General features: G+C 38.4%; 1 protein-coding gene across 1 annotated transcript in view; it reads right to left on the reverse strand.

The window, feature by feature from the left end:
- Positions 1-27,314, reverse strand: part of LOC150080608 (rho guanine nucleotide exchange factor 18-like) — a 170,890-nt gene that overhangs the window by 30,019 nt on the left and 113,557 nt on the right. Inside the window, exon 9 of the mRNA XM_090380752.1 lies at positions 1,302-1,374. Within this exon, the coding sequence (XP_090236878.1) occupies positions 1,302-1,374 (73 nt within the window). The remainder of the gene's footprint in view (positions 1-1,301; positions 1,375-27,314) is intronic.

Here is a 27,314-nt window from a genome sequence, read left to right on the forward strand (position 1 = left end):
GATACATGAAAAAAAAAAAAAAAAAAACCCTCATAAAGTGGGAACTACCTGTATCTTTAATGGCTTAAGTTTCAGATAATGAATGGTCAGATTACTCATTTCCAATAATAGGGTAGCCCACAAACACCAACAGGAGTGGGCAGGATGACCCCATACCCAACTCATCTCTGAAATATTATACTATGTTAGCAACCATCTATTATATTAGTTCTAAAGCATATCCATTTTTTGATATTAGGATTAAAAAACAAGGATTTTTTGTCTTACATAATACAGGCAACCCCCATATAACACAGTACTTCTACAACATGGTTTCACTCTAACATGACTGATAAATTGCTGCAATCCTTGCACAGAATGATACTTATATAACATGGTTTTGCTCTAACACAGTGAGAGCATTGTGGCAAACCTTGCATAACACTGTTAATTTTGAGCTTTTGTGTGTGGAAAACCCTGCTATTATGATGGATGTAATTTTTCAACATTTCCATTCTTTTTTGTATATCCCCGCTGTTGACTCGCTGGTCATTAGGCAAAAAAAATATTGGGAAATCCCCGAATTTTATTTTGTTGGAAAATCCCTGTGTTAGGTTCCGTACTTTTAACTATTTTTATACGGTTATTTTGGTTTTTATTTGATTGTTTATAAATATTTCCAAGTATGTATAACTAAACCTTGTTCGTAAAAACAGTATTTGAATAATTTCTTTGTTGCGAATTAAATTCCAGCCCTAAATTATGCCTAAGGAAAGTAAAAAAAGCACCACTCAAAACAAACTTTATTTCTTTAGAATCAAAGATACAAATTTTGGATAGTCTTAAAACAGGGGGAAAGGTATGGTACATTGCAAAAAGTTTAAATTTAAAATCCGTATTTGAATCACGTTCTTAAAAACTACATTTGAATCAGAGACTCCTACAATGTTGTTGTTGTTGTTATTTGGTTTTTAGGAGCATTAGCAACTAAGGCCATATTGCTCCGGGAATATGTGGTGGTCATTCCCTGACCTTTCCGCATCCTCCATATTTGGTGGTCACGGGCTTGAACCCCGGTCTAATCAAGAAGCATGTGCTACGCACTGCTGCTCCTGCCCACCTGGCTACGGAGGTGCCAGTCTTACAATGGCCATTATTATAGATCTACAATTTGGGTAGCATTGCTCTATCAGATAACCTTATGGTCTGATTTTTGTTACTTTCGTATCATAACATTTTTCCATGACCAATTCATAAAACAAGAAGTAATAACTTTTTTTTTTTTTTTTTTTTGTTCTAATGGTAAATAAAATATTACTTACCATCACTAACAGCTTGAAGGATTAACAACTTTGTTTCTTCATCATCTCTTTGAAGCAAATGTGCATATTGTATCTAAATTAAAATTCAATATATTTCAGTTATAGAAATATATAAAACAAAATATATATAACAAAACAAAATATATATAACAAAGCAAAATAAAACAAAGCAATATATAAAACAAAATATATATAACAAATCAAAATAAAACAAAGCAATATATAAAACAAAGCATATCATATACTTTGATTTCAGGAAAGCTTTTGATAAAGTTGCACATAAAAGACTGCTATCCAAATTGGAGCAGTGTGGCACAAAGGGGCAAGTTGCAGCTATGGATAAAGAGTTGGTTGACTGGGAGAAGACAGAGAGTGGTAATCAATGGACATTGTTCTTCATGGACTAATGTTATTAGTAGTGTCTCCCAGGGTTCAGTATTAGACTCGTTGTTTTCTATATTTATCAATAATACTGATGAAGGCATATCAGGCTTAATGTCCAAGTTTGCAGATAATACAAAGGTTGGCAGAGTGTTAATAACAGCATGCTACTACAACAGGACATTGATAAATACAAAGTACTGCATATAAGTAGCAGTAATCCAGAGTAATGTACCAACTGTGTAGTACTACACTTGGGGCAGTGGAAAATGAAAAAGAGCTAGGGGTAATTGTACAGTCAGATATGAAGTTCTCTGAGCAATGCAGGCAAGCTGCCATTACAGCTCTTGGAGTCTTGTCAATGATATACAGGAATTTTTCTAGCAGGGATAAGGAGATGATTATCCCATTGTATAAGGCAATGGTCGGGCCACATCTTGAGTACTGCATACAGGTCTGGCAGCCTCAATTTAGGAAGCTGCTTGAACAGAGAGAGAGAGAGAGAGAGAGAGAGAGAATGGCAATAGGATTGGTGAAGGAAGCAGAGGGGGGGGGGGCGTCTGCCAAGAAATGATTGAATTCTGCAAATCGCAGCATCTGGAGACTAGGCACCGGCAAGGTGATCTGATTGAGGTGTTTAAGGCTTTGAATGGATTGAGCAAGCTCAATGCTAATGGGATTCTTCCTCTTGCTCAGACTACACACATGAGGGAACAATTCAAATTGAGGAATGATGGTTGCAAAATAGATGTACAGAAGTTTGCCTTTAACCAGCAGGTTGTTGATTGCTAGAACACACTTCCATCTGTTGTTGTGGAAGTTAACAGCTTAAATAAATTCAAGGAAGAATTAAGTAAACTATTGGAGGGAATGGATAGGTGAAATGGGGATTTTTTTTTTTTTTTTTTGGCTGATGGTGTATAAGTTTGCTTTCTTGCATCATATGCAGCTACTAATACTAATGCTAAACCAGAATACTAGAGTAAATTTAATGGAAGTGACATATATTTAAAGTTAAGTGAAAGATTACAGTATAGTTTAGGGCTGGAGCCTTAGGTTGCATACAGAGTTGACTAGCACGTACAAGTTAGTGCAAATGCATCATTTCTGTATGTAGCCATCTATTTAAGTAGTTATAAATTGGCATCATTAAGTATATCTCATATTGTGAATACCTTCACAATGAGTTGCCATCATATTGCACTATCTCGAATAAGTAATGCTTCACCATGGGAGAAAACTATTGTTAATTATTCTCAGCGGATACCATCACCCATACAGCACCATTTCTGAGCTTATTGGCTCCACATCAGTAGGTGGGCCGGTACCCTGGTGTTACAATGATGACAACCCAGTTGCAAAGTATAACTCAACAATATGAGAGATGCCTGATGGTGGGGAGTAATTTAGATTGCAGTATAGTTTAGGAATAATCTAAATTACTCCAAACCATCAGGAATCTCTCATATTGTGAAGTTATACTTTGCCCACCCACTGATGAGGAGCCAATAAGCTCCAAAACGGTGCTGTATGGGTGATGTATCTGCTGAGAATAAGTAACAATAGTCTTATCCTATGGTGATGTGTTACTTATTCGAGGTAGTGCAATATCGTGGCAACTTGTTGTTTGTTTGTTTGTTATTTGGTTTTTAGGAGCATTAGCAACTAAGGCCATATTGCTATGGGGATATGCGGTGGTCATTCCCTGACCTTTCCGCATCCTCCGTATTTGGTGGTCACGGGCTTGAACCCCAGTCTAATCAAGAAGTGTGTGCTACGCACTGCTGCTCCTGCCCACCTGGCTACGGAGGTGCCGCAACTTGTTGTGAAGGTATTCATAATATGAGATAATGATGCCAATTTATAATTATTTAAGTAATTGGCTATATACAGAAGTGATGCAATTGCACTAACTTGTATGCTAGTTAAGTGAAAGATAATTCTGCAATAAAATAACATACAAGACCGAAAGGTCATTTATGTTTCTTTGTGTATATTAGCTATACAAATAACATCTTGGAAGATTTTAATACAAAAGAAATTACTCATATAAGATATTCTTTTTTTTTTTTTTTAATGTAAATTCCTTTCTAAACAGTGATTATAAACTTTTCCTTTTATTTTATGCATGCTGGAAGCTGAAAGGTCAATTAAAAAATATGCAGTTGGTTAGTAGACTGGGTCACAATCTCATATGAAAGTGTGAGTGAGAGGTTTCCAGAGTATGCCTTGGGAAAATCATGGCAAAAACCATATAACAGTATGTATAACTAGTATGTATAATGGGCTAGCACTGTCATAATATTCCTTAGTAGTTACAAGGGATGTTTATGAAGTGAATAACAAGCAGATACAAATTTAAAACTGTTTATATAGTAATGTTAGGAGTATTGTCAATAAAAGTGGATGAATTTGAGTCACTGGTTAGATCTACAGATGCTGATATAACAGGCATAATTGAGACTTTCTGTCACTTTGATAAAGGGGATGAGTGTAATTTTGGAATATAAAATGAGTACAAGAAGGACAGGAAGAAAGAGTTGGGGGGGATTTGATTAAAATTCTTCTGATCAAAAACTGCCTGAATGCAGTATGATATTGTCTCCTGATTTGGAATAATCTTGGAAGAACATTGAGTTCTGTGTTTTGAGATAGTTAATAGCAAAGGAAAGATGAGAGTGTGGGTTTACTATAAACCACACAATAGTGATGAGTATGATATGAGCCTATGTACAATTTGATTGAGCAAGTCTGAATGCCTTGTTAATATGGGAGATTTCAACTTACCATTCACTGATTGTAAATCGTGAGCTAGTAACACAATTGTGAGATAATTTTTTGAGCTAAATTTATGACTGTTATCTGTATAAATATGTATGGAGAGTACTAGAGATATGATTATCCTTACTTGCATCACCAGTAATACAAATAATATTACAAATAATAATATTACAGATATGATAGCACAGGAAATTTCAGCAGCAAGTGGCTAGTGTCCTGAAGCAGGTGATGGCAAATAACATATTAGTATTCATGGGTAAGTGCATGGGTTTTAATTTCAAGACAGAGGTTTATTGTGGACTAAAGCTCTTTTTAGACTTTATCAATTGGAATGAAATATATAAGAGGGAAAGTACAGTTGAGTTATGGGAAACTTTCAATGCATTCATCATGAATGATTGCTATGAGTGCATTCCTTTCAATTTTGGAAATACTGCACAATAGGGATACCAAAGTGGATGAAAAGGAATGTTACAAGTCTGACACAACAGCAACAAAAGAAGGCAAAATGGGACAGTTACAGAGTGATGGGAAACTCAGATTTATATAATAAAGTGTTGATTTCTCACAAATTATATTTTTCATATGACATCAAAATATTCTTAAATAACTCCAACCAACTGGGGTAGAAAGAATCACTGAGAAAGCAAGAAAGAGAAGAATGATGATATCCAGCTCAGGACCCTGGGTTTGCCAACCCATACTCACCAGATGTGAGCCCCTGATAGCTGGTATTGCATTACCTTGAATAAATAGTGCTTCTCTAGTAGAGAAGACTACTGTTATTTATTTTCAGTGGATACCTGTGGATATTTTCAGAGATTATGCAAGGTTCACGGGGTAGAATTTTTCTCAGTGCAGTCTGTGCTTGTTAACAATAGAGACTGCTTTTACAGCATTAGTAAAGGCACTATTCAAGCTATCAACTTCTAAATGACAGATGGAAGTTTGTTCCAGCAATCAACCACCCACTGGCTAAAGGCAAACTTCCGCACATCTATCCTACAACTGTATTTTTTCAATTTGAATTTATGCCCTCTCAGGTCACTATTCTGAGCAAGCATGCTCAAACCATTATACACCTCAATCAGATCCCCTCAAAGGTGCTTAGTCTCCAGAACTGTAATTTGCAAAACTTAAGCCTTTCTTCATAAGAGCAACCCTTTGTTCCCTTCACGAATCGTGTTGCCATTCTCTGTACTCTTTCCAGCAGCTCTACATCCTTCTTAATATGAGTCCTCCACACCTTTATACAGTACTCAAGGTGTGGCCTGACCATTGCCTTATACAAGGGGATAATCACCTCCTTATCCCTGCTAGAAACATTCCTGTATATCATTGACAAGACACCATGAGCTACTCTTGCAGACTGTCCACACAGCTCAGAAAACTTCATATCTGCCTGCTCAATTACTACCAGGTCCTTTTCACTCTCTACCACTGTCAGTGTAGTATCACACAGTTGATACGTTATTCTGGAGTTACTGCTTCCCATATGCAGTACTTTACATTTGTCAATGTTAAACTTCAGTTGCCACTTCTCACCCCATCTGCTCAACTTTTCTAGTTCCTGTTGAGCAGTGTACTGTCATTAACAATCCTACCAACTTTCGTATTGTCTGTAAACTTGGGCATTAAGCCTGATATACCATCATCAATATCATTAATAAATACAGAAAACAACAATGGATCCAACAGTGAACCCTGGGGGACTCAACTAATAAAATTAGTCCATAAAGAGCAGTGTCCATTGATTACCATTCTCTGTCATCTCCCACTCAATCATCCCTTTATCCATAGCAGCAATTTGCCTCCAATGCCACACTGCTCCAATTTGTGCAGCAGTCTTCTATGTGCAACAGTATAAAAAGCCTTTCTAAGATCCAAATATATGATATCAAAATTATTCTTTGCATCTAGGTCCTTTCTGACCATATCATAGTTGTTGTTGTTGTTTTGGTTTTTAGGAGCATTAGCAACTAAGGCCATATTGCTCCGGTGCGGTGGTCATTCCCTGACCTTTCCGCATCTTCCGTATTTGGTGGTGACGGGCTTGAACCCCGGTCTAATCAAGAAGCGTGTGCTACGCACTGCTGCTCCTTCCCACCTGGCTACGGAGGCGCCTACCATATCATAGTATCCAATCAAATTGGTCAGACAAGACTTCCCCTTAACAAACCCATGCTGTCTGAGATATAACTGAAGCCTTGTGTAGATGATCCTGCAGTGCTCCTTTAACCAGTGTCTCCATTAATTTCCCTGGAATATTAAGTTAAACTATCAGGTCTGTAATTATTTGTGTCGCCCTTTGACCCTCCTTTGTGAATTCGGGTCACATTTGCACATCTCCAGTCCCTGGGTACCTCCTCTGAGTCCAAGGAAGCTCTCATAATTATGGCTAAGGGTTTGCTTACTTCCTTTGCTGCCTCCTTTAATATGGCTGGATTGATCCCATCCACCGCAGATGCCTTTCTTATGTTTATTTTCAACAATTTCTCCTCCACTTTACTCTCAGTTATTACAAAATCATCTTGCTCACTACCATAGTTAAATTCGCTTCTGGCATTCCCCTCCCTGAATAACTCCTTGTGTGTGAATGTAAATGCAATAACTCATTTAGTTTGTTAGCTACCTCAGCAGGGTCATCAACAGTTGAACCATCGATGTCCAGTGGACCAATCTGATTCATCCATCCCCTTCCTTCTAGAGTTTATACAAGTAAAGAAGTCTTTGCATCCTTTGCAAAGGATTTCTCGTAATCTGCCTTTGCCTGACTAACCTTCTTTTTGATTTGGTTACAGACCAGCTTATATCTTTCATAGGCTTCCATGTCACCTGTTAATTTATATGTATCCCATGCATTTTTCTTTTCTGCCATATATCTCATTAGTTCATCTGACATCCATTTAGGCCCAAACCTTGAACAATATTTCTTAGTTTGTATGAAAAGCCTAGTAACTTCCAAGATTAATTCTTTGAATGCTTCCCATTTTGAATTTGCTGTTGGTAACATCATTGGTTGGTCCCACCGTATAGAATTTAAATACTGTCTCAGACCTGTCTCAGTCACCTTCATGAAAGCAAAAACCATTCCCTTTATGCTTGATGGTAGTTTCCTCCTTGAGTAAATCCCAATTCAGTACACTGTGATCACTGCCACCTAGTGGATGGCGCCTCCGTAGCCAGGTGGGAAGGAGCAGCAGTGCGTAGCACACGCTTCTTGATTAGACCGGGGTTCGAGCCCGTCACCACCAAACACGGAGGATGCGGAAAGGTCATTCAGGGAATGACCACCGCATATCCCGGAGCAATATGGCCTTAGTTGCTAATGCTCCTAAAAACCAAATAACAACAACAACAACAGCCACCTAGTGGTTCCTTTATTTGCAGATTCTTAATGCATGAAGAATCACTACTGATAATAAGATCAAGATTGGATGGGATGGGATACACCGAAATAGAAAGAATACGAAATAATTGCTGATGCTATCAAGGCAGTGTTAGGTCGGTCAGAAAACTGCTAGCCTGAGGAGGAATACAAAGACATAGATTAACAACAGCTGTAGGCAGAGGTGATAGTAATTTGTACATTGCTTCTATCGGAACGAGCAGCAGCATTGAAAGCAAGGTGCTAGGGAATTCAAGAACTGCTGGGAGTTATCATAAAATAAGTAAATATAGGGAGTATGTTAAGGTAACTAAGAGTAAGAATAGGTGTATGTATACTTGTATGTGCACCAATGCTTGGAGTACAGTAAATAAATTTGATGAATTTGAAGTGCTGGTCAAGGCATCAAATGCAGACATTTTTGAGATTTCAGAGACATGGTTTCACTCAGATATAAGGAATGCAGTATTTAATATGGGGAGTACAATATATACAGATAGGGCAGACAGGATAGGAGGGGGAAGGGTTATACTCTTAGTTAAAAAGCACATAAAATTTAAGGCAGTGCATCCAGTTGAAATAGGTGGCTAGTGCAATATTGAGTCAGTTTGGTGTGACATAAGCACTAGGAAAGCAAAAATGAGACTAGGAGTGTATTATAGATCTATTTGACTGTGATGATTGTTTTTTTTTTTTTTTTTTTTATTAGGAGCATTAGCAACTAAGGCCATATTGCTCCGGGAAATGCGGTGGTCTTTCTCTGACCTTTCCGCATCTTCCGTATTTGGTGGTGACGGGCTCGAACCCCGGTCTAATCAAGAAGCGTGTGCTACGCACTGCTGCTCCTTCCCACCTGGCTACAGAGGCGCCTGACTGTGATGAGTACAACGAACAGCTGTACAGAGAAACAGATCGGGCCAGTAGTAGTAGTAGTGGCATGTGATGCAAGAAAGCAAGTGTATGAGCTTATGCAGCATCAGCCAAAAAAAAAAAAAAAAAAAATCACACCATTCCCTCCAAATGCCTGTCCAGTTCCTCCTTAAATTTATTCAACCTATCAACTTCCACAATGACAGATGGAAGTTTGTTCCAGCAATTAACCACCCGCTGGCTAAAGGCAAATTTCCACACATCTATTCTACATCTGTCTTTTCTTAATTTGAATTTATGCCCCCTTAGGTTCCTAATCTGAACAAGTGGAAGGATCCCATCAGAATTCAGCGTGCTGAACCCATTCAAGGCCTTATACACCTCAATCAGATCACCGCGCAGGTGCCTAGTCTGCAGCCACTGAAATTTGCAGAACTTAAGCCTCTCTTGATAAGAGGATCCCTTCATTCCCCTCACCAATCTTGTTGCCCTTCTCTGTACATGCTCTGGCACCTCCGTAGCCAGGTGGGAAGGAGCAGCACTGCGTAGCACACGCTTCTTGATTAGACCACAGTTCGAGCCCCTCACCACCAAATACGGAGGATGCGGAAAGGTCAGGGAATGACCACCGCATATCCCGGAGTAATATGGCCTTAGTTGCTAATGCTCCTGAAAACCAAACAAACAAACAAACATCTGTACATGCTCAAGCAAATCTACATCCTTCCTAAAATGAGGCCTCCAGACCTGTACGCAGTACTCAAGGCGTGGCCTGACCATTGCCTTATACAGAGGGATAATCACCTCCTTTTCCCTGCTAGCAAAATTCCTATATATCATTGACAAAACCCAATGACCTGCCCTGGCAGCCTGTCTGCATTGCTCAGAAAACTTCATATCTGCCTGCACAATTACTCCCAGTAAATCAGTATGTCTTGTAATGGGGGAGTTTAACTTTCCAGATATTGATTGAAACATGTGGATTGGAAATTCATAGACTAGCAAGAATTTTGTATATTTACTGGATGATTGTTTTCTACAGCAGCATGTTAGAGCAGTAACACGAGGGAGTAATACTCTCGATCTCATTAGCAGCATTCATAATTCATACATTAGGAATCTGTAGATAAAAGAACTGCTAGGCAGCAGTGATTACAGTGTATTGATGTGGGATTTACTTAAAGGCCTAACTACCATCAACAGTAAAGCAAAGGGTTTTGCTCTCATAAAGGTGACTACAGTGGTCGCAGACAGTTCTTGAATTTTATCAATGGGACCAACTGATGATGTTACCATCAACAAATCCTAAATGGAAAGTGTTCAAGGAATTAATCATAGAACCTACAAGGCTTTTCATACCAACAAAGAAATACATTTCAAGGTATAGGCCTAAATGGATGTCAAATGAACTGATGAAACTCGTGGCAGAGAAGAAAAATGCACGGGATGCATATAAATTATCGGGTGACACAGATGCCTATTGTAGATATAAACTAGTTCATAATGAAGTCACAAAGGAGGTCAGGCAAGCAAAGACAGATTACTTTGGAGCAGAATGGTATTAAGGGTAAGTTGCTACAATGGATAAAAGGATGGTTAAGTGAGAGAAGACACAGGGTGGTAATCGATGGGTGCTGCTCTTCGTGGACTAATGTTATTAGTGGAGTCCCACAGGGTTCGGTGTTGGGTCCACTGTTGTTTTGTCTATTTATCAATGATATTGATAAAGGTATATCAGGCTTAATGTCGAAGTTTGCAGATACAAAGGTTGGCAGGGTTGTTAATGACAGCAATGGTAGTATGCTACTGCAACAGGATCTAGACAATTTGGGCAGATGGGCTAAGAAGTGGCAACTGAAGTTTAACCTTGACAAATGCAAAGTACTGCATATGGGTAGAAGTAACCCCAGAGAAACGTACCAACTGTGTGGTACTACACTTAAGGTGGTAGAAAATGGAAAAGACCTGGGAGTAACTGTGCAGTCAGATATGAAGTTTTCTGAGCAATGCAGACAGGCTGCCAGGGCAGGTCATGGGGTTTTGTCAATGATATATAGGAATTTTGCTAGCAGGGAAAAGGAGGTGATTGTCCGTCTGTATAAGGCAATGGTCAGGCCACGCCTTGAGTACTGCGTACAGTTCTGGAGGCCTCATTTTAGGAAGGATGTAGATTTGCTTGAGCGTGTACAGAGAAGGGCAACAAGATTGGTGAGGAGAATGAAGGGATCCTCTTACCAAGAGAGGCTTAAGTTCTGCAAATTGCAGTGGCTGGAGACTAGGCACCTGTGTGGTGATCTGATTGAGGTGTATAAGGCCTTGAATGGGTTGAGCACGCTGAATTCTGATGGGATTCTTCCACTTGTTCAGATTACGAACCTAAGGGGGCATAAATTCAAATTAAGAAAGGACAGATGTAGAATAGGTGTGCGAAAATTTGCCTTTAGCCAGCGGGTGGTTAATCGCTGGAACAAACTTCCATCTGTCATTGTGGAAGTTGATAGGTTGAATAAATGTAAGGAGGAACTGTACAGGCATTTGGAGGGAATGGCGTGATTTTTTTTTTTTTTTTGGCTGATGCTGCATAAGCTTATACACTTGCTTTCTTGCATCACATGCCACTACTACTATTACGAGAAATCTTTGGCAAAGGATAAAAAGAAAAACAGCAAAGACTTCTATACTTATGTAAACACTAGAAAGAAGGGATGAATCAAATTGGTCCACTTGATATTGATGGTTTGATTGTTGTTCCTGCTTAGGTTCTAACAAACTGAATGAGTATTTTGCATCTACATTCAAAAGTGAGGAATTCTTTAGAAAAGGGGATGCTGGAGGTTTTTCAAACTCTAACAGGGATCTAAATGTGATCTAAATGGGAGTTTGCTGATGAGGCTAGTGGGAGCCAGACGTGTTCAAAGCCTCTAAGTGAACTTTTTTATTTATTTATTTGAAATTCTGTATCATAGTTTTTTAGTGATTTGCTAATTAAATTGGTGTATTTATTTTTTACTCGGCCTTTTAACTGCATAGAAAACCACAGTTGATTTCTGCCAGCATTGAATCAATAGTAGCATTCGAATCTGCAGCCACTGTTTTCGTATCGCTACAGCAGATACTGGTAGTTTCTATGTAACTTGCAGCAGTGTAATCAGTATTAGCAGGGGATTATAATCATAAATTATAGCACTACTTACATGATTTAATAATTTAACTTGTCACATAGATCGTAACGTAGGCAGTAATATTCGTAGAGATATCAGAATCGGTGATTTGGCATAGATAGCTAGTGGAGAGTTTGAATCACGTGGGTGGCAACAGATAATTAAATTTATTATCTATTATAACTACTTAGATTTTACAGATGTAATTTTTTAAGTAAATACCTAAAACGACTTAGATTTTACAAATGTAACATTATAAATTAATACTTATAACTTGATAGGAGATATAAAATTCATATAACGTAACTCGGTTGGAGATAATACTCGATACTGAAATATATAGATATATATATATAGTATTATAACTGCATTGGGATATAAGTTCAGTGTTATATTTTTGTATTGGAATTGAAATTGAATCAAAATCATGATTCAGACCAGAGAAGCAAAGCAAAAGGATCAAGCTGTTTGTTTGTTGTTTTTTTGGTTTTTAGGAGCATTAGCAACTAAGGCCATATTACTCCAGGAATATGCGGTGGTCATTCCCTTGACCTTTCTGCATCCTCCGTTTTTGGTGGTGACGGGTTCGAACCCCGGTCTAATCAAGAAGTGTGTGCTACGCACTGCTGCTCCTTCCCACCTGGCTACTGAGGCGCCTCAACAGTTGAACCATCGATATCAAGTGGACCAATCCGATTCACCCCCTTCCTTCTAGAGTTTACGTAAGCAAAGAACCCCCTGCTGCCCCTCCCTGCACCCCTTGACAAAGACCCCCTGTAATCCGCCTTCGCCCACCCAACCTCCTTTGTAACCCGGTCACAGACCAGCCCATATCCATCACAGGCCCCTGGGCCACATGCCAATTCATATGCATCCCTCCTCCTTGCCACATGTCTCATTAGTTTATCTGACATCCATTTAGGCCTAAACCCTGAACAATACCTCTTAGTTGGTATGTAATGCCTAGTAGCTTCCAAGATAAGTTCCTTGAATGCTTCCCACTCTGAACTCGCTGTTGGCAACATCACCAGTTGGTCCCACTGCACAGAACTCAAATACTGTCTCAGACTATCGCAGTCGCCTTTATGAAAGCAAAAACCCCTCCCTCCCTTCACCCCTGATGGCAATCACCTCCCCGAGCAAATCCCACCCCAGTACACTGCAACCACTGCCACCCAGTGGCCCCCCCATCTGCAGACCCCCAACGCATGAAGAATCACTACTGATAATCAGATCAAGAGTATTACTCTTTCTAGTTGATGTAGAAAACAATCACCCAACAAATCCACAAAAGCCCTGCCAGTGTGCGAGCGACCAACCCACAAATTCCAGTCAACATCTGGGAAATCAAAATCCTCCACTACAAGACTCTCCGATTCACTGGCCCACTCCACTTCCCTGCACAGTTCCTTATTATACTCATCAGAGTCATTAGGCCTATAGCACACTCCTACTCTCAATTTTGATCTCCCAATGCTTATGTCACACCAAACTGACTCAACACTGCACTGTCCAGCGATGTCAACCGGCTTCACTTCCTTGGATTTTATTTGTTTCTTAACTAATAGCATAACCCCTCATCCCTTCCTATCCTTCTAGGCCTAATGAATCTGATGAGTACGATGAACAACTATACAGAGAAATAGAGCCGGCCAGCAAATCAGAGTGTCCCACAATGGGGGACTTCAACTTTCCAGACACAGACCGGAACTCTTGGGCTGGTCACTCGCACACCAGCAAGGCCCCTGCGGACCCACTGGATGATTGCCCTCTACAGCAGCATGTTAGAGAGAGGGACCAACACTCTTAATCCGATTATCAGTAGCAACCACCCATGCATCAAGAATCTACAAACAAAGGAACCACCAGGAGACAGCAATCACAGCGTACTGATGTGGGACCCACTCAAAGATGCATCCACCATCAGGGGTAAAGGGAAGGGTTTTTGCTTTCACAAAGGCAACCACAGTGGTCTCAGAGATTTTTCAAGTTCTATGCAGTGGGACCAACCGATGATGCAACCATCATCAAACCCCAAATGGGAAGCATTCAAAGAAGTAATTTTAAAGTTACTAGGATTTTTGTTCCAACTAAGAAATACTGCTCTAGGTTTAGGTCTTAATGAGACTTGTTTGGTTTTTTTTTTTTTTTAGGAGCATTAGCAACTAAGGCTATATTGCTCCGTGGATATGCGGTGGTCATTTCCTGACCTTTCCGCATTGTCCGTATTTGGTGGTCACAGGCTCGAACCCCGGTCTGATCAAGAAGCGTGTGCTATGCACTGCTGCTCCTGCCCACCTGGCTATGGAGGTGCCTAATGAGACTTGTGGCAGGGAAGAAAAATGCTTAGGATGCATATAAACCGTCAAGTGACACAGAAGTCCATGACAGATACAAGCTAGGCTGCAACAAAGTCACAAAGGAGGCCGGGCAAGTGAAGGCAGACTACGAAAAATCTCTTGGGAAAGGATGCAAAGAAAAACAACAAAGGCTTCTTCATTTATATAAACTCCAAAAGGATGAATCAAATTGGTCCACTCATCATCAATAGTTTGACTGTAGATGATCAGTCTCAGATAGCTACCAAACTATACAACCAATTTGCAAAGGCTCAAGCTAATGCGAGTGCTGTGGCTCAGGGGAGAACTAAGGGGGGGGGGGGGGGGCAGTTGTCCTCTGAATCACAGCCTTTTGAAATGTACTGCTTGTTTGATGTTTGTGGACAATCAGGAACGGGACATGATTTTCCAAGGGGAATGTCTTTGTGTGTGCATGGTGTAAGGAGTGTGAGGAAATCAGGTGACAACTCAGTGTTGTTATAGGCCTATATGAGAGCTTGAAGGGCAGGGTAGATGCTCTCGAATGATTTAAATTGAGGAGCCCATCAAGCTCTCAGCTGCTCACATCACTGCCAGAGCTTGCACTTGAACATCACACAACACAGCAAAGCAGAATATGCTGGTCCCACACAGGGCCGCTGCGACCCTATGTGCTGTCAATAAGCAAAATCAAATTTGCTGCCCCAAAATATTTGGATTAAAAAATAAAATAAGTCATAATAATTATATTCATTGAAAAAGAAAAGAATTACAACATATCTCACATATAATATAATGAAACAATAAACAAAAATAACAAAATCATTCTGAAATTCTGGAAATAAACTTTAAATTCTAAATCACAGTAATTGTATTCTATCACAATAATAAAATAAAAGGAAAATTATAATGTTAAAAAAAATTATACAAATTTATGTTTCCTTGCTTTAAGAGATGCAAATTTATTAATTATTTCATTTATTTTTATTTTTTCCAAATGATCATTGTCTATTGAAATTATTGCCAGATTAGAGAGTCGTTGTTGAGATATTGTCCATCGTAAATAATTTTAATTTTGAAAAACTCCGTTCACCTGAGGCAACTGAAACTGATAAAGTTAGAAAAATTCTTAATGCAACTGCTACATTTGGAAAATGTATCTGTAAAATTGTTTTTAAAAATATATTGTAACAATTCAAATGGAATAATATTGTCTTTAATATAAACCTGAAGTGTTCTGAGTTCTTCAAATAATGCTAATCCATCAATATCAGACTCATCATGATCAATGTCACTTAATTTAATAAGCAAATCTTTGCAATGATTTAATAAATCATCATCTGACCATTTTTTAATTCAGAAATATTATAAAAGATTTTAAATATTTCTACACTTCTTTTTTGTAAACCTTTCAGTTAACGAGAAAATGGCAGTATCTATAATTTGAAAGAAAAAATAAATTTTGAAATTTTGTTGCGGATCCTGAATAGCTTCATTTCTACTTTCATTATTGAAACGGCATTTTTTCAATCTTTTCCCTACAGCGTCAATTGAAAAAGCTTCAATGCCAATGATAGTAGCCATATTATTAGCTGAATCAAGAATTTTTTGGAATGTTTCCTCTGTTCTATTTAATTAAAAATATTCCATGATATTTTGTAGACATTCAAGGGCTTCATGTATATCAAAATTCGTTTTTTGGAGCATTTTACTTACTGTATTAATTTTATTTTAAATATCATGCCAAATTATAATTTATAAGATGTTATTTTTAAGGCTATTGATTTAGCATTATTCCTTGTATTCATATCTTTATTTTTGTCTTCAGTGATTTCAAGTAAAGCATCAAAAATTTCTTCTATTTGGTTTCTCAGCGGTTTAATGGCCTCTATTCTACTTTCCCATCAGGTGTCAGACAAAGGTTTAAGACATAAATTAGTTATATATTTTTGAAGTACATTCCAATGATGGGTTGATGATGAGAGAAAAACATATAATTCCTGAACAATTCCAAAAACATCAACTATTTTAAAAGAAGTCTTAGTGGCATCGTTTACAACAAGATTTAGGGTGTGAGCAGCACATGGAATGAAAAATGCTCTAGGAACTTCAAGTAATTTTTTTGTAAACCTTTATGCTTTCCACACATATTCGAGCCATTATCGTAGCCCTGGCCACGAAAATTCTGAATATTTAGATATAGCTCAATAAGTAGATTTGATATATATTCAAACAATCCCTGTCCGGTAGAATCACACACAGGACAAAATCCTAGAAAATGTTTGTGTATTTCAACATTCTTAGTGCTTATGTCTCTAAATACAAATCTAAGTATCACAGTCATCTGTTGAACACGACTTACATCGGATGTTGTAACCAAAATCATAGCAAAATATTTAGTTTCTCTAGTCGTATCTAGTATTTTATTTGTAATATTTTGTGAAATTATTTCAGTAAGTTTTAAAAAGTTACCATTGTCATTTTCATATAAATCTTTTGAAGATCCCCTGAACGCTATACCTTGCGTTGCTAAAAATAGTATCATATATATTATTCTTTCAATTACCGAATACCAATACTTTTTTTCTATGTCATATAATTGTTGTTCTGTAGCATCGATAGTATTGTTTGTCTTTAGTGATTGTGCCAGATCTAACCATTTTTTATGATTTTTAATATGTACTGCACTTGTTTCGTGCTTACCTAAAATAGCAGATAAATTTCTCTAATTACTGTATCCAAATTGATTACTCAGCTGATTTTTACAATCGCTGAATATCTTGCAACAAAAGCAAAATACAGACTTCTGATTAGATAAAGAATAAAGTAACCATTCCCTTTGAGCTTTTTCTCCATTTTTCAGAATTCTCATATAATAAATATCTGAAAATTTTCTTTGACTTTCATCGGAAGGATATTCTCTATTTTTAATTTGTGTAGGATAATTTTGAATCAAATAATCAAGTCGTTTCACTGTCAGGTTTTCTGGCCAATTACCTGGATCAGTTGATAATGATATATTTGCGTCAATATTTTAATGAGTCTGTATTTTCTGTTCTTCCATCACAGTAGTCAATATTTTGATCTTGCTTATTATCTTTAGTATAAGTAATATGAAAATCATTATCTATTTCTGCTTTATCCTCTTCATTTTGCCCAGTATCTGAATTGTTAGCTGAATTTTCTGCTGTTATTTTTAAATATTTATTGAGCAAACCAGCACGTTTCCTTTTTTCTTCTTCTTGCAAAGATTTTCTTTTCCTATAGTAAGATCCTAGTAATTTTTTCCTATCTGACATTTATAAAGAAATTTTAATAAGTTTTAAGTTCTATTTTGCATTTAATTTTTTTTTGTATTGCTTATAAATAACATGAAACTTACCTCCTAATCCGTATGGTTAAAGTATGATGAAGAAATTGAAATGCGAAATTAAAACCCATTAAAATTAAAATATTGTTACAAACAGGAAGATTTAGAATCAGAATTACAATATCTAATCAATGCTTTTACAAAGAGAATGTATCCATCTCAGTTAATTCATAGCATTATAGCTGAAGAAAAATTTGGAATAAATAATCCTCCCACATTGAAATAGTCTATTATGAAAAATACCAGCCGTTTTTCCATATCATAGCCAACTAGCTCGATGAATCCTCAGAATTTTTTCTGGCACAAATATTATTATCTTCTCTCATAAAATAGACTAGGCGCACAATTCAGTAACTATAAAGAAACATAAGTACAGCATCAAAGATATGAATAATACAGTACTGTATATAAATGTTAACATGACTGTAAAGGCCCCTACATACGCTCCGGGTTTCCTGAACAGACCAAATACGCATAAACTTGCCTGAACCGTTTCGATGGCTACACATGTTCCGAATTTAAACTCCGGTTGCCCATGCAGGTCTCTCTGAACTGAAGCAATTTGATAACTTTACACGTGCATGAAGGTTAGTTTAAATCCAATTCTAATGTGACTAAGTAAAAATAATTGTGAAATAGTTTTGAGTGTTTTATCTGTATATGCCATAATACAAAAGATGAACAGAAAAAGTTAAGAACAAACTGGGTGAAACATTAGGTACTGAAGAGAAAAAATTTGTTTCATGTTAATTTGCTGGCTGAATTAAAGTTAGAAAAAGAAGACTGGTTCAAATATTTGCATATGGATGAAGAAACCTATTTGAAAATATTAAGATTGGTTTTGCCATACATAAGAAAAAATAATACCAGTATGAGACAGTCCATAAGTTGCATAAAGAAAATAGGTCACTCCAAATCCTAACCAATTAGCTGATATCGATTTATACATATCCAACCAAATGGGACCCAATGCCAGGGGACATAAATAATTCATATAGGCCAATTAGGCCTAGGGCGCAGGAAAATATAATAGTTCATTGTTCCTAATAGTTTATAGTTCAATTTGGATCACAGTGATCCCATATATTTTTATTTCTTTTTTCTAGTGAGCTATGGCTGATAAAAAACTACTTTCTGGACTCCAGTACTGTAAACAAAAGGCAGAAAAGGCTAAGGAGCAAGCAAAGCAAGAGGGTTTCTTCCTGAAATACCTTCATACACAGAAAGCAAATCAAGAACATGAATATGACTGTACTCTTATTGAAACTAGCATTTGGGGAGCTGAATGTGGTGCTCCTACTACAAATATATAAACTCTAAGACAGAAGTTTCACAAATTGGAAATATTTCTGGATGGTATTGAAACTTCTAAAGTTAGCAGTTTCAAGTTTTGTGCTTTTTATTTTTTCTACAAAACATCTGTTCTTAAAAATCGAAGTTGGCAATTTGGGGGGGGGGGGTGCAAGTAGTTCGCCTTGCCTAGGGCACAAAATAGTAATAGTCTGGCACCGGCCCTGAGGATACCTCATGATTTAATCTTACAACTTAATACACAGCTTAAGGGTAGTGAAGAAGAATTTCTTCCAACTTTTAATTTAAGATGCATTAAATATGAATTATTTGTTTCATTCACTGTGTTCAGTTTTTTGTCTAACCTACTGTTTGCTCACTCTATAACCCAGAATCTGGAAATTACCAATGTCAGAAGTCCAATCACAATCAGAACTTGTGAAGCTATTAATTATAGAACAATTTTATCAAGTAGGGAATTTGTTTACGCTATTGAGTGTGTCTTCAGAAGGTTCTTTGTGTGTGTGCCATATTTGGGAAAACCACATCTACATGCACAGACCTACAGGTCTGTGCAGGATAATTTCTGTCATCGCTCAACTTTACACAAACCGGGCTAGATGACCATTCAGGCATCCTGTGCTACATACACACACTCCGGTTTACCTGCACAAACTTGGCCTGTGTAGGCAAGCCGGAGCATCTGTAGGTGCCCTAATACATATGACATTGGTAGTATTACCGCCAAATTTGGATCCACTAAAACTGCAAATAACAGAGCTTATATCACCAAACCAGCCTTCATGCTAATTATTGAGCCATAGAACTCAGTCAACATTTGCATTCACATATTTATAACACTCAAACAGATTCTGCAATAATATTAACAAAACTGCATTCCAGTTATAAACTATTATTAATACACGAAGCTTTAGCCATTAAATGATTTTCTGACTGAACCTCGTGGAAAAGAGTCAACTTTTTTCCCCTTGGGGAATTTAAAAAATTTTTTTAATTACCCATTTTAATTTCTTCATTATATTTTAACCATACGTATTAGGAGGCAAGTTTCGTGATATTTATTAGCAATGCTAAAAAAGTGAAACCGTATAGAGAATTGAAGCTATAAGCATATGCTAACAAATAAGTTGCACATGGTAACACAAAAAATACTTATCCTGAGAAAAAAATTAAAATACTGTACATATATAGTACAGTCAGTCCTCATATAGCACATGTTTACACTACACAATTTCAATCACACACGATTTATAAATAGGAGAAACGATGCCGTATATAACACGACCGAAATCGCTTGTGCACAATTCGCCTTTGTGTTTACAAGAAATGGCAGTTGAATGTGGGAATCAGCCAAACTGAATGAAGAGAAGATTCTGAAAATGTATTTATGGTTTTCCTAATTATAATTGAAGATTTCAGTGAAGGGGAACACATTTCAATATTATAACGTAAAAGTCCACAATTACAGCTATCGGTATTATCGCAAATGCAATTAGATCGAGTTTACTACCCATTTATAATAGATTCCACTAGGAGGAACACAACTGGAAATTGTTTTTATTGTTTTATGGTAGTGACCTCCAGAAATGTGTTTTAATAAAATGTGAGCTAGCATGAGGTGATAATAATGTGTTTCTCGACTTTGTGGTGTTGTTTATTCAGTAGCTACATGCGCAGCTTTGTTTATGTGTATCAAGCATGCCTCCTCATTTTTGTCCTTTTTATACTGCAGTTTTGTTTTATCCTCTAAAAATGAGTAAAATGGTTCAGCAAAGTGTGAAAAGGAAGCATGCCGGTGAAGATACTACAGATTCAGAGAGAAAAAGAAAAGCAACGTCGATAGACTGTCAAAAAATTCTTAGCGGGGAAAACTTGCAGCAGCCTTATACTAGTGTTTATGGCCTCCAGCCCACCAGGGTTTCCCCGGTAAGGCATATGGTCAGTCCGCCTCTGTCGATAGAGGGGAAAAAACGAAATTGTGAAACGCTTTAAGCGAAATGAAAGAATATGTGATATTGCACATACCGCTAATATAAAATTTCGCTAATAAAGAAGTTCATTAAACAGAGGTCCAACTTGTATCTGTCAAAAGTTTTTTTGGTGCCCTCCTGAATTGCCACCCGTAAGCGACACTTACCTCACCTACCCACTTGCGGTGGCCCTGGTCCCAAGAAACTAGTTGTTGTTGGTGGCTCTATTGTCAGAGAAACAAGAAATATATTGTGCCAAAAGGATAGGTGGAATAGGACAAGAGAATGTCTGCCAGGGACAAAAGTTGATAATGTTGTACAGCAGATATCATCTTTTAAGAGCACAAAAGGTAATATTGTTGTATATGTTGGCACTAATGATATTAAGAGTAGGAGACCAGTGGAATTAACAATTACAGGTCAATGTTGAAAAAAAAAACCATGAGTTAGGGTTGAATTTGAAAGTGCCTGCAATTCTGCCCAGACACGATAGGAGGGAGTATATGATGAGAGCCTGGTTGATCAAATCAGCCCTGGAGAGACTGTGCAAGGCTCAAGGGGTAGAATTTTTCTCAGCCTAGTCTGTGCTTGTTAACAGGAGAAACTGCTTCTACAGGGATGGGATACATTTAAATAGAAAGGGTGCAAGAATATTTGCTGATACTATCAAGGCAGTGTTAGGTGAGTCGGAAAACTGCTAGCTTGGGGGGGGATACATGGTTTAATAACAGTAGCTGCTGGCAGAGGAGAGAGTGATTCTTCCACTGCTTCTACTGGAATGATCAGCAGCCTGGAAAATAATGTGCAGATGATTTCAGAGACTACTGGGAGTCATTGCAGAACAAGTAAATACATGGGTTGTGTTAGGGTAGCTAAGAATAGGAACAGATGCATGTATACCAATGCTATGAGTTTGGTAAATAAATTTAATGTGTTGGTCAAAACATCAAAGGCAGATATTGTTGGGATATCAGAGACGTGGTGTCACAAAGATATAAGGAATGCAGAACTGGAATTTGGGGAGTACAATGTCTACAGAAAGGATAGATAGGATAGGAAGGGAGGAGGGATTATGCTATTAGTTAAGATACACATAAAATCCAAGGAAGTGAAGCCAGTCGACATCGCTGGACAGTGCAGTGTCGAGTCAGTTTGGTGTGACATAAGCATTGGGAGATCAAAATTGCAAGTAGGAGTGTTATAGGCTTAATGACTCTGATGAGAATAATAAACGACTTTGCAGAGAAATAGAGGGGGCCAGTAAATCAGAGTGTCTTATAATGGGGATTTTAATTTCTCATATATTGACTGGAATTTGTGGATTGGTCACTCACCCACTAGCAAGGCTTTTGTGGATTTATTGGATGACTGTTTTCTACAGCAGCATGTTCAGGAGGCAACTAGAGGGAGTAATATTCTTTATCTGATTATTCTTCATGTAGTGATTCTTCATGCATCAAGAATCTGCAGATAAAGGAACCACTAAGTGGCAGTGATCACAGTGTGCTGAAGTGGGATTTACTCAAAGAGGTAACTACCATCAATGGTAAAGGGAAGGGTTTTTGCTTTCGTAGAGGTGACTACGTTGGTCTGAGACAGTTTTTAAATTCTACATGGTGAGACCAATGATGATGTTACCAACAGCAAATTCAAAATGGGAAACATTCAAAGAATTAATCTTGGAAGCTACTAGGCTTTTCATACCAACTAAGAAATACTGTTCAAGGTTTAGACTCAAATGCATGTCAGATGAATTAATGAGACTTGTGGCAGAGAAGAAAAATGCATGGGATGCATATAAATTATCAGGTGACACGGAAGCATATGATAGATATAAGCTGGTCTGTAACCAAGTGAAAAAGAAGGTTAGGCAGGCAAAGGTAGATTATGACAAATCTTTGGCAAAAGATGCAAAGAAAAACAGCCAAGAGTTCTTTACTTATGTAAACTCTAGAAGGAAAGGGATGAATCAGATTGGTCCACTGCATATTAATGGTTCAACTGTTGATGCTCCTGCTCAGGTGGCTAACAAACTAAATGAGTATTTTGCATCTACATTCACACACGAGAAGTTATTCAGGGAGGGGAATGCCAGAGGTGAATTAAATTCTGGCAGTCAGCTAGATGATTTTGTAATAACTGAGAGGAAAGTGGAGGAGAAATTGTTGAAGATAAACATAAAAAAGGCACCGGGGTGGATGGGATCTATCCAGTTATATTAAAGGAGGCAGCAAAGAAGTAAGAAAACCCTTAGCCATAATTATGAGAGCTTCCTTGGACTCAGAGGAGGTAACCATGAATTGGAGATGTGCAAATGTAACCCCAATTCACAAAGGAGGATCAAAGGGCAACACAAGTAATTACAGACCTGCTAGTTTAACTTCTGTTACAGGGATATTAATGGAGGCACTGGTTAATGAAGCACTGCAAGATCATCTAGACAAAACTTTAGTTATAGCTTAGACACAGCATGGGTTTGTTAAGGGGAAGTCTTGTCTCACCAATTTGATTGGATAGGATAATATGGTCACAAAGGAACTGGATGCAAAGAATAATTTTGATATTATATAATATCTTACTATAATTTTTATAGTAAGAAGGGAAAAATAATAAAACAGGCCTACGTGCTCTGGATTCATAATGCGAAAATTTATTTTTATTTTGTTACACAGAGCATTAATAAAACTACAATAAATAAATTAGCTTTCGGCTGGGTGGCAGCCTTCATCGGATTAAAATACTTGAATGGCAGTTGGAATAGAGATGCACTGCCAGGATGGTGCGTGAGGCACATGGTTAATTGTTTGTTGATGTTTGTGGCTGTGACGTATGGTGGTGACGTGGCCAGCGTTTGTCTATGGATAGAATTACTGACTCTGTGATGGGGTTAACTTGACAACCACTGTTCCTGTTCAAAGCGGTGTCCGAGCATTTTATATTTAGCGATTCCAACCAGGTACGCCTCAGGTAATGGTGGGACCTGTCCACAACCACGACATCGCGGTGTGGGTCGATGTCGTGGTGGGTTGTCCAGACATGCTCAGCGATAGCTGAGTGTTCTACGTCTGCCAAACGGATCGCCCTTTTATGTTCTGAGAGACGTTTCTCGAGTCGACGTCCAGTCTCTACAAAGTAGCAGCTCGTGCAGTCACGGCAAGAGATGCGATAGACCAAACCACTCTGTAGAAGGGTGGGGACAGGTGTGCCCACCCGCCTGGACACACTCCAGCTCCGCAGATGAAAGACGCAAAGAGATCACCAGAGTCAAAGTAGACCTTATGAGGTGTGGCTACCCCATCGACGTCCTTGACAGGTGTGATCTACAAGCACGCGACAATGTGACGACCAACAGCAACGCCAACAGTGACGAGTCATCCACGAGGGCATTCATCCCATACTACTCCAACCTGTCACAGCAGATCGGTAGAATCCTAAGATCGCATGGGATAATGTGCATCCAACTCCCAGGCAAGAAACTGCGTTCTCTCCTTTCCAACATAAAAACACCTGTCCCCACCCTTCTACAGAGTGGTTTGGTCTATCGCATCTCTTGCCGTGACTGCACGAGCTGCTACTTTGGAGAGACTGGACGTCGACTCGAGAAACGTCTCTCAGAACATAAAAGGGCGATCCGTTTGGCAGATGTAGAACACTCAGCTATCGCCGAGCATGTCTGGACAACCCACCACGACATCGACCCACACCGCAATGTCGTGGCTGTGGACAGGTCCCACCATTACCTGAGGCGTACCTGGTTGGAATCGCTAAATATAAAATGCTCGGACACCGCTTTGAACAGGAACAGTGGTTGTCAAGTTAACCCCATCACAGAGTCAGTAATTCTATCCATAGACAAACGCTGGCCACATCACCACCATACGTCACAGCCACAAACATCAACAAACAATTAACCACGTGCCTCACGCACCATCCTGGCAGTGCATCTCTATTCCAACTGCCATTCAAGTATTTTAATCCGATGAAGGCTGCCACCCAGCCGAAAGCTAATTTATTTATTGTAGTTTTATTAATGCTCTGTGTAACAAAATAAAAATAAATTTTCGCAGTAAGAAGGGAAACTTTCTGTTGAAGAATACATATAATGGAAGGAAAAACCAAGGGGAAGACATGGAGAGGAAAACCTGCAACTAGATGGAAGGATGGGATTAGTAAACTTCTGGGCATGACACTTTGCGATGCTGCTCGTATAGCACACGATTGATGCAGTTGGATTAATTTGGTGGTGGCCACAACAGTTCCTTAGGGAGCTATGTGACTGGAAGAAGGAGAGTCTCCAATACTAGCCTTGATTAACCTTGGATATATAACACAAGGTCATCTGCCTAGGCAATTTTACAACATTTGGGATTTTCTTTTATAAGCCATTGATCTAGTATAGAATTCTAGAGGATAGGTCCAAGAACAGAGCCCTGTGTTCATCTTCTGGAAATGGATTTAGAGTAAAGAAGACACTGTGATATTACTTTGATCTGGTGATTTTTAAAGTAGAACCTTATAACTTGGTACAAAAGCTTGTTGCAATTTGCAAGCCTGGGAGACCTGAGGGTGTTCTCCCACCAAAGGGGATCGAAAATGCCCTCAAAGTCTATGAAGACGACCATCATGTATTTTTTTGGTTGAACTTTTACATTGAATGACCAGGTTAAGGATTGCATCCTCAGCCGAGGAGCCCTTTTTATAACTGAATTGTGAGTGGGAAGTTATACCATTATTTGTTAACAACTGAAACAGCCTTGGGGCCAGGAGTCTCTCGTTTAGCTTTCCCAAATTTCCTAAGAGAGAGATATAGGATGGTAAGCTTTTGGGTCCAATGGAAGTTTTCCTGGTTTTAATATTTTCAATAGGACAATTTTCCAAAAGTCAGGGAAAATCCCATCAAGTAAGCACTTATTAAAAACATTCAGTAAGATTTAGCAATCTAAAATTCCTGGCTTAGTTCATCAAGAAGATTGCCTGGCCTAGTTCATCAAGAAGATTGCCTGGCCTAGTTCATCAAGAAGATTGCCTGGCCTAGTTCACCTAGTTAATGCATTTAGCATTAGCATTAGTAGAGGCATATAATGAAAGAAAGCAAGCTTATGCATCATCAGCAAAAAAAAAAAAAAAACCACTCCCATTTCACCCCTCCGTTCATTCGAAATACCTGTCCAGCTGAGCCTTAAATTTATTTTGGCTATCAACTTCCACAACAAGGAATGGAAGTCTGTTCCACCAACCAACTACCCGCTGGCTAAAGGCAAATTTCCGCACATCTATCCTACGTTTGTCTTTCCTCAATTTGAATTTATGCCCTCTCAGGTGATTATTCTGAGCAAGAGGAAGAATCCTATCGACATTGAGCATGCTCAAACTATTCAAGGCTTTATACACCTCTATCAGATCACCTCGCCGGTGCCTAGTCTCCAAACACTATAATTTGCAAAACTTAAGCCTTTCTTCGTAAGAGCAACCCTTTGTTTAATTCACTAATCTTGTTGCCCTTCTCTGTACTCGTTCCAGCAGCTCTACATCCTTCTTGAAATGAGGCCTCCAGACCTTTCTGCATCCTCCGTATTTGGTGGTGACAGGATCGAACCCTGGTCTAATCAAGAAGCGTGTGTTACGCACTGCTGCTCCTTCCCACCTGGCTACGGAGGCACCTGGAAAGACAGTAAGAGGTGAGGGTAAGGTCAATATTAGATTGCCCATGCACATTCCAGAAGGCTGATGGCATTCCAGGCCAATTATGTATAGTCCAATGATGAGAAAGGATAAATTCTTTCATTTTTGAATCTCTAAGATCCCCTTCATTGCTGAACCATAATTTGGATTTTGCATTTGAATCTGTTGAGACTAAAATATGTGAATTTCGGAAGTCATTTACTATTTCATCTAAAAGATGTATAGGAATTTCAATATCCTCATATGGAGCACAGTATATAGACACAAAGTAAAATTCCAGGTCACAAGTCACAATGTGAACACATATCGAAAAAGCTAAACAAAATCTAGAAATAACTGTCACATTATTAAAGATTATTATAACTGTTTTTGGCTGCTGTGTGTCAAAAGCAATTACTCTGTCAGTCAATGGATAACCAATAATGTGATAAACTTGTCAGTTTGTCTAAGAATACTATAAGGCTCTTGTAGAGCTAATATATTGTAATTCCCTTGACGACACGTGAACCTAAGCTCGTCTGCGACACATCTAGATCATTGCGCATTCACGTGAATTATTTTTAAGATCTTATCATTACAAGATGTTCTGTAATTTATTCTGTTTCAGTTCTGATTATTCATTTACTATTTTCTGTTGCGCTAGCTCCACCGCACATAAATACTCTAGGCAGTGAGGGTTTCTGGTGGAATGGGCACTATCCCAATAGTGCAGGGTGGTTAATGGCAGTATGCTACTGCAACAGGATCCAGAAAGGGTAAGCAGATGGGCTGAGAAATGGCA

The sequence above is a fragment of the Mastigoproctus giganteus genome, chromosome 9 (genome assembly GCF_048544385.1).
Source record: "Mastigoproctus giganteus isolate SK-2022 chromosome 9, ASM4854438v1, whole genome shotgun sequence".
Taxonomy (NCBI): Eukaryota; Metazoa; Arthropoda; class Arachnida; order Uropygi; family Thelyphonidae; genus Mastigoproctus; species Mastigoproctus giganteus.